At 37.9% G+C, this 9,224-nt stretch overlaps 2 protein-coding genes across 2 annotated transcripts in view; both read right to left on the bottom strand.

Annotated features, from left to right (window-relative positions):
* LOC122335234 (glutathione S-transferase A-like) overlaps positions 1-3,742 on the bottom strand; it is a 10,602-nt gene extending 6,860 nt beyond the window's left edge. Inside the window, exons 1-3 of the mRNA XM_043233048.1 lie at positions 3,461-3,742; positions 3,266-3,331; positions 1-98 (exon numbers count right to left, since the gene is read on the bottom strand). The exon at positions 1-98 is cut by the window's left edge and continues 8 nt beyond it. Coding sequence (XP_043088983.1) covers positions 1-98; positions 3,266-3,331; positions 3,461-3,628 — 332 coding nt within the window. The 5' untranslated portion in view covers positions 3,629-3,742. The remainder of the gene's footprint in view (positions 99-3,265; positions 3,332-3,460) is intronic.
* Positions 3,743-4,200: 458 nt separating this feature from the next.
* LOC122335235 (glutathione S-transferase A-like) lies at positions 4,201-8,558 on the bottom strand. The gene is made up of 6 exons (XM_043233050.1): positions 8,295-8,558; positions 8,095-8,160; positions 6,059-6,164; positions 5,556-5,674; positions 5,213-5,301; positions 4,201-5,015 (listed from the first exon to the last, which is right to left on the bottom strand). Exons 1-6 carry the CDS (start codon positions 8,460-8,462, stop codon positions 4,883-4,885), a joined length of 681 nt encoding a protein of 226 aa, XP_043088985.1. The 5' UTR covers positions 8,463-8,558; the 3' UTR covers positions 4,201-4,882.
* Positions 8,559-9,224: the final 666 nt, after the last annotated feature.

Here is a 9,224-nt window from a genome sequence, read left to right on the forward strand (position 1 = left end):
TGCTGCAGGTTGTTGGTCTCAAATACTCGCTGATAGACGAGCGCTTGTTCGGCCGGGTCGTCTGGGATCAGACGGGTGCCTTGAGACTTAAACGTGCTCTAGAAACCAAAAGCACACGTCTGTCATCAGTCTGGATCTAGTACTTTATCACAAAAAATATATTATTAGTGCTGCTTGCCTTTTAAGGTAACTCGTCCCACAGTTTTTGCCACAGACCCATGAAACGGGCGTCAAATCGTGCAGGTTATTGAGGAAAGATGTGCTATGACTTTTATAAGCGATCGGGTGCACGATGATCGTACACTGGGCGAAAAATCGACCGAAAAATAAGTGTGTTTTTCCTAATATGGTAATTTACATAGGAATTTCGCAAAATCAAAATAACTTTGCATTAAAATGTTGTCATGGAGACATGGGGGTGGGCTCATTTTACTCAGCTAACCAATCAAAGTCTCTGGATCGCTGTGAAGGTGTCAAGCCATGCCCTAGCAACCATTTAGAGCACCCTAGCAACAGATCCCCTAGATTGCCATTATAATGGTTCAGATGGATATCTTTGGATCAGTGTCATAGAGACATGGGGGTGAGCTCGTTTAACTCGAGGCAGCCAACAGCCAATCATGAATTACTTCACCTGTTCATAGCCACGCCCTAGCAACCATTATCGATGACCTTAGCAACCAAAATCCAAACTTGCATATCTTCAAAACAGAACGTCACAGAGACATAGGGGTGGGCACGATTGACTCGGGGCAGCAAACAGCCAATCCTGAGTCACCATAGACATCTCTCCTATCCACGCCTTAGCAACCATTATCAAACACCCTAGCAACCCCAACTCAAACAGGCATATCTTTCAACCGGAAAGTCATAGAGACATAGGGGTTGGTTTATATCATTCATACTGACAAGCAGTCTTTATAATATCATGACTGATAGCTGCTGAGCCACCCCCTTAGCAACCAAACACAATACCCTAGAAACCTTTTAGCAAGACCTATATCTTTGCATCAGAACATCGTACAGACATGGGAGTTGGTTCTTCGTCAATAGTAAATAGCAACCTGTGGTATGTTAGCATGCTAGTCACTTGCTTATGCTGGAAACATGCTAGTGACATGCTAGTTACTTGCTAATCATGCTGGAAACATGCTAGACACATGCCAGTCATTTGCTAATCATGCTGGAAACGTGCTAGACATGCTAGTCATGCTAACCACATGCTAGTCACTTTGCTAATCATGCTGGAAACATGCTAGCGACATGCTAGTCACTTAATAAGCATGATAGAGACAGAGCAAACCGGACTTCAGACATGTTAGTGATGCTAGCAGTGCTACATGCTAACAGTGACTAGCTACATGCTCATTCATGATGATAACTCTATAAAACTCAACAGTAGGTAGTAAACGAGCGTGAATTTTGCCACGGCAAGCACCACTCATATTTTCTTCAGGAAACGTACTTTCTAGTTATTGCTACATGTTGTCACACATTTGGACTCTTTTGTTGTAGTTTTTCTTCTCTACTTTCCGTTCCTCTGTTAATTTTCAACAGATCCCATAGACTGCCATTATAATGGTTCAGATGGATATCTTTGGATCAGAGATCACCTTTTCATAGCCACGTCCTAGCAACCATTATCAATGACCTTAGCAACCAAAATCCAAACGTACATATTTTCAAAAAAGAATGTCATGGAGACATGGGGGTGGGCTCGTTTGACTCGGGGCAGCAAACAGCCAATCCTGAGTCACCATAGACATCTATCCATGCCTTAGCAACCATTATCAAACACCCTAGCAACCCCAACTCAAACAGGCATATCTTTCAATCGGAAAGTCAGAGACATAGTGGTTGGTTTACATCATTCCTACTGACAAGTGCATCATCATTGTCAGCTACCAAGCTGCTTATTAGCAACCAACCAATTTACCCTAGCAACCGCTTAGCAACACCTTTATCTCTGCATCAGAACATCGTACAGACACAGTTGGTTCTTCTGGCTCATGTTGGCAAACTGAACTTCATGTTACTCCTACTAGCAGTGCTACATGCTAATAATGATTAGCTAAGTGCTCAGAGCTTTATAAAACTCAATGGCAACTAGTAACTAGCAACCGGGCGCAAGTTTTGCCAAGGCAAGCACCACTCACATTTTCTTCAGAGTCACACATTTGGTTGTTTTTTTTGTTGTTGGTTTTCTTCTCTATTTCTCTACTCCGTTCCTCTGTTAATTTTCTCATTATGTTCAGGTGTGTCTTGTTAATTATGTCATTTACTTTGTGTATTTAGTCCCTGGTTGTTTCTGATCACTGTAGTAAATGTGGTTATTTTCTGTCTGTAGCAGTATTTGTTTTTTTGTAGAAGATTAAAAGTTATTTTGTCGAGTCCACACCGTGACAAACGTTTTCTAAACCACTTTGGTATTTTTCTTTAAAGTAAATACCTTATTGACCTGAATATAAGACGACCCCCTTTTTCCCAGATGTACTTTTTGTAAAAATACTTTTATAAAACCAAATCTCGTGGTTTTTTTTGGCTTGTTGTACACTTTTTGATACACAATGTGAATTACAAAGTATATGCATCTCATAGCCTACCAAACGTAATCATATTTGTTTAAAATACACCACTAACCCGCTGTCCTACAAGCAAATAACGACTGATGAAGGAAAAAAGTTCATGATTCGCCAGTGAATGCAAGTTCTCATGGAACCGGTTTGTCAAATAATCAAAGAGCTATAAAATTAATTGTGCAAATCATCATACTTTAATGTCAGTTTATAAAGATGCTGAAAAAACGGATTTTTGTGTGTGTGTGTGTGTGTGTGTATATATATATATATATATATATATATATATATATATATATATATATATATATACACACACATATATATATACACATATATATATACACACATATATATATATATATATATATATATATATATATATATATATATACATATATACACACACACACACACACACATCTCAAAATTCAGAATCGTTAGGAATTTTCAGATGGAAAATAGCAATTACATTTTTACATTATTTACTGGCTTCCATAATATTCAGGTGTAATTGAACGTCAATCATAACTAGACTAACTAGTTGAGCTTCACGGATTGTTTTTGACGACCAACTTATTTGATGGTTTATGGGAATTATAACACGCTTGGATTGTGTGAATGCCTTATTTAAAGCACGCGTGAGTTTATAAATATTATCATCACGACACGCCCCTTCGGAGCTTTACCTCCAGATAAAGGCACGCGGCGAACGACTCGTTCACGACGATATCTCCGTGTTTGAAAGTCGGAACCTGCGAATAAAAAAGTGCAGAGTTCAAGTTAATTTGTGTGGCGTGAATCAAAGTTACACACGCAGTACAATCTCGATGCGTTCATGCATTCAAAAAAATCATAACTATCTGTTGCGCATCTGGACGCACCTGAGCTCTGGGGTTGAGAGCTTTCACTTCTTCACACTTGTGCTCGTTCTTCTCAAACGACAGAAGCTTGTGTTTGTATCCCTGCAGCATCTTCTCCTCCAGAGCGATCATGACTCTCCAGCACGGAGGAGAACCGGAGCCCCAGTACAGCATCATGTTGTGCGCCATGACCGATAACGGAGCTTTAACTCTGAAATAAGACCTGTTGACACGCGATCGTGGGTATAAATGAGCCACAAGTTATGCTGCGTCACTCTGACTCTGCCCCGCGTTCAAGACACCTGCCGACCGGAAATGGAACTGCGGCTCGTGCTTTGAATCGGAGAAGCGCGAAAAAAACTTTAGCGTTGTTTAAAGAACGTTCTTAGAACGTAAATCTAACATTCCCAAAACATTTTTGGTTTCCAAAGTTTATATAATTCACCTTATATATGGTGTTTATTTTTACCAAACCGGATAAAACTTTAGTGTATATATAGATAAAGATATGGCCTCATTCTATCTTACCATCAGATTACTTGAATCACTTTAAAACTAGCAAAAACATGCTAATCTCATAAACAGTCGGGGTTTGATGCTGTGCTAAGCTAACATGCTAACCCCTCAACTGATATGCTTTTATAGGAACAATTATGTTTTTGTTTAAAGATCCTGAAATAAATCGTGATGTCTGTAAAAATAAGAGATCCAGTGATAGATCGATTTTCTCAAAGTTTGAATTCACTCGCTGTTTTTGGACCTTGATTTAAAAAATGCTTTATTAATAATGAGGATGTTTTAAACAGAAACTCGCAGGAGGCTTTAATACAGACCTCTACATGCAGGTCATGACACCTTTTAAAAACATTAGGTCACAACAATTACATTTATTTAAAGGTTAAATCAAGTAGCAATATATTATTATACTGTACCAGTTTTAGGTATTATTTCTCTTTGGAGACAGCGCTAAATGTGAAAGTGCTCCTACCGTAACTAAAGCATTAGTATCAATCAATATTTACTATAATAAAAAAAATGCTTATAAGGCTTTATAATGATTCCACACACTTCATGCAATTATGGGACATAACTATGGGTATGTGAGTTGAGAAAAACAGTAAGCTGTATAATGCTAATCATGTAAAACTGAACCACATTTCTTCCTTTTTGGTTGAAATGAAGGTAAATATGTGGTTTATTTCGACCAAACAGAATAAAACTTAATTAGTCCCAAACAAAGCGGTTAACATTAATCATTACAGCCATAATTAACAATGAAGTGGCCTGCTGGGTTAAAGAGGTTAAATACCACACTCCAGACAAACTGAAGCTGCTGCACTTTAAACCAACGGATAACAGTCAAGGGTCAGGATTTAATGCAGTGAAGTGAAAATTGTAAATTGGTTTTTGGCTGCTGTGGTGTTCGGGAAGTCCTGATGTTCTTCACAGGTTCTTAAGCGTGTCTTGTCCCTCAGGTTTCTCCAGCCACTCAAGAGGCCAGCTGGCTTTAATGCTGGGACGGTCTTTTATCATCTCGTAGTACTCCATCAGTCTGGGACACCGCTCTGGAGGACAGCTGAAACCAGATCAAACATTAAACCGGCCTCATCTGAACCTTCCCCTCGCAGAAACAATCATTAACCCTCGTGATGCATTCATTATCTGATACGAACTCAAAGAATCGGTATTTTACAAAGCTCCCATGACATAATGCATCTGACCCACAAAGAAAATGTGAAGAAATATACGCTATATCCAGAGCGATTGACTCACTGAAGTCGTGGGAAATACGCGATGACGGGGAAACAAACCACATCAGCCATGGTGAAGTTCTTACCGGCGAGGAACGAGCCTTTACCCATCTGATGAACACCAGAGAAGTGCTTCATTATCTACAGATACTACTCCACGAATAATCCACTCTGATAATGATTCATTTTAGAAAGTAATAATAAAAAAAGACTTTTAAACAAAGGTCAAGCTCACCCTCCAGAAACCGAAACATTTTATTGATTAGTCATTGTGAAACGGCCACAATCATAACTTACGATGAGACTGCAATACGAAGTAATAAATGAGTGCTTTATATTAGCAATAAATCTGAATAAAAGACAACCTTCTCCAGGTATCCGTCCCACAGCTTGAGCTCGGTGATTAAATTCTCTTTATTCCTCTTCAGAGCCGATTCGAGTCTCTCTCCTTCAGGAACATACCACTCGTAGAAAGCCACGTCATCTGAACAAAAGCACGTGTTTTACATATTTGATCTATTTTATGGCTCATATATTCTAATGTGGCGAGAACATTTAGGGGAAAACAGCTTAGTTTTATTCAGAGGCGCAAAAATATTAGTATGCAAGCTGATGAGACAAATAGTTCATAACACATGAATATCATTCAATGCTGACGGAGAGCTGAAGAAATAAAGTCTCCTTAGAAGATGTGAGATGTTCTGGAGATGAAAGTAAAGCTCCTCAAAAGATCTCGATGATCAGATTCTTCTAGAAAATGATTGACGGAGAATCAAGTAGATCTGAGCTTTACTCGATCAGAATCAGTCCAAGCCGGACGTTTGCGTGTTTTAGGAGATGAAGCATGCTGACTGTTGAGGGCACTTACACATCTTCTGCTGCAGGTTGTTGGTCTCAAACATTCGCTGATAGACGAGCGCTTGTTCGGCCGGGTCGTCTGGGATCAGACGGGTGCCTTGAGACTTAAACGTGCTCTAGAAACCAAAAGCACACGTCTGTCATCAGTCTGGATCTAGTACTTTATCACAAAAAATATATTATTATCACTACTCTTCCTTGATAAATGTTTTCAGAGTTAGTTAGACATTAAACTTTAAACACAAAGAAAATAATCAAGGAATACCAACTCTAAAAATAACATCAGAACTGAGTCGAAATCTCAAATAATAACTACCTTCACAATATAAACTCTTGTGACGGAAAAACTTCCAATTAGGAGATAAAAGTCGTAAACCTTTTTTAAATCCATGTCAGAAACAAGTTTCCATAATTAACAACTCAATGGGTTGTAGTGGAAATAAACAAACCGGGATAAACGAGTTGCAAATGATCACTTTGTACTAGTTTCCAATGTTCTCAACATCCTATTAATAGTCACAATTAATTTTTTTGTTTTTTAATACTGTGGTGGAAATAAAAAACAAACTTTACAATGACTTCACTTTGCATTGTATTCACTTGTTTGTTTTCTGGACAACAAAAGTCTTGCAAACAAATGCAAAAGCACCGAAATATCACGCTTCCCTTTCGTTGTTTTTTGCTATGAAACATTTTTAGCAATAAACAATTTTCCCTCTTGTTCGCTTCTTTACGGATAAACGTAGGTCTACTAATCAGACAGAAGCGTTCATTTTTAAAATTGTATACCAAAAAGTATTTATAACGACTGCCGGATCGACAAACTTTAAAATCTCGGAGAGGCGAGGCGTCCGAGGCTCTAGTGGTGTTCCTCAAGGCTCAGTTCTCGGAGCGCTTCTCTTCTCGGTCCACGTGGCTTCTTTAGCTTCTGTGGTTCAGAAACCTCACCGCTCTTCTTCAACTCTAGCTCTCGTTCCGTCCTGAAGATCTGAAGATAGCTGCTCGCATCTCAGCCTGTCTATTTCTTTCTTGATGGAGGACCATCACCCTCAACTGAACTCAAGCTTGTTCATCCCGAAAATCTAAATCACTTTCGCAGACTTTTAAATTAAAAGTGGTGGAATGACCCAACTCAAACAGAGCAGCTAAACACAGACAAACCACATATTTTGTGCAATCAGGTTTAATGCCTTCAGGTTTATCTAGTTGTGCTTTTCATTCAGCGATAACGGAATACCCTTTTCCATATTACTTCTGAGATGCATAACTATAATTACTGATATTGCAATAAATATCTTGAGATATTTTTCATACACTCTTTTCTTAATCACCCAGCCCTTTCACCAGGAACCGGACATCTAATATAACACCAGACTGATGTTGGGCATGACGTTGCATTTCGGTTAAAAAAGTATAGCGTGTTGATCTCAGTATCTAACGGATTTCGGTTACACAACCTAAAAGCAACGGATATCAACGTCAGCTGTATTGGACATGAATTTAACAGACTTGAATTTTGTTCACCTGACGTCGCAACCAAAATCTAAGCAAATATCAACGATTTATGACGTTGTGCACCTGCTGGGCTAATATTTTGCGATTCTGAGTTTATATATATATATATATATATCACGATTGAAAATGAACGTCTTGTGATTCTGGGTCTATATCTTCTAAACGACCATCTCATTATTCTGAGTTTCTGTCTCATGATTCTGATTTAATATCTCGCAATGTACAAATAACATGTTGCGTCATGATTCTGGGTTTATATGCATTCATAAATTTATATTTTACTGAAATTTTAAATAACTCATAATTATGAGTTTGTTTTTCCTCAATAGTGACAAAAGAGTGTATTGTGAGATCAAAAAGTTGCAATTATAAATGTATTTATTTTCCGTGGCGGAAATGGGTTTCCATAACATTCAGATGTAAAAAAGTCAACCATCATTTTTTTTAATGTAATTTGACCTCCTTACATAATAAAAGTAACGGTTTATAAATATTTGAATTACGTCACGACACGCCCCTTCGGAGCTTTACCTCCAGATAAAGGCACGCGGCGAACGACTCGTTCACGACGATATCTCCGTGTTTGAAAGTCGGAACCTGCGAATAAAACAGTGCAGAGTTCAAGTTAATTTGTGTGGCGTGAATCAAAGTTACACACGCAGTACAATCTCGATGCGTTCATGCATTCAAAAAAAATCATAACTAACTATCTGTTGCGCGTCTGGACGCACCTGAGCTCTGGGGTTGAGAGCTTTCACTTCTTCACACTTGTGCTCGTTCTTCTCAAAAGACAAATGTTTGTGTTTGTATCCCTGCAGCATCTTCTCCTCCAGAGCGATCATGACTCTCCAGCACGGAGGAGAACCGGAGCCCCAGTACAGCATCATGTTGTGCGCCATGACCGATAACGGAGCTTTAACTCGGGGGGGAAAATATTACTACCTGCAGAAGAGACCAGATTCACTGCGTCACGTGGGAGCTGGCGCGCGCCCGTATAAGCGCGTTCACTGAGGGGCGGGGACTCGCCGCCTGTCGGCCGGAGACGGAAGCGCGCCTGAATCGAATACTAAACATGACCGGAAATGACGACAATACAGCGGCGCTCTAGTGTTAGTGATCACAATAAACACGTAACCTTTAGAGAAAATAATAATAATAATCGAGTAAATGTAATATAAAATAATAATAAAAATAATATTGAATGAAAGAAAATGAATAAAATTAGAAACAAAACCATTTAAAAGATAAATAATAAAATAATGGAATACTATAAAAAATTATTTATATATGTGTGTGTGTTTGTGTATATATTTAAATAAATATACATTTTAATTAAAAAGAAAATAAACAATAAAAATGAGAGAAACGATTAAAATAAATTTGTAAAAATACTGAAAATAAATAATTAATAAAGATATAAAATAATACGAATAAGAATGAATGAAAGAAGATGAACTAATCAAATTAGAAAGAAAAAATATTGTTAACTTAAAAGAATTCCAAAATAATCAAAAAATGGCCCGTTTATTGTATCTATTGACTAAACATGATCAAACACGATCAGTTCATTTATTACTCTAGGTGGACAAAAGCAGATCAAAGTAAATGAAAATGAAATAATAATAATATTAAAAATTATATATATATATATATATATATAT

The sequence above is a fragment of the Puntigrus tetrazona genome, unplaced genomic scaffold (assembly GCF_018831695.1).
Source record: "Puntigrus tetrazona isolate hp1 unplaced genomic scaffold, ASM1883169v1 S000000746, whole genome shotgun sequence".
Classification (NCBI taxonomy): domain Eukaryota; kingdom Metazoa; phylum Chordata; class Actinopteri; order Cypriniformes; family Cyprinidae; genus Puntigrus; species Puntigrus tetrazona.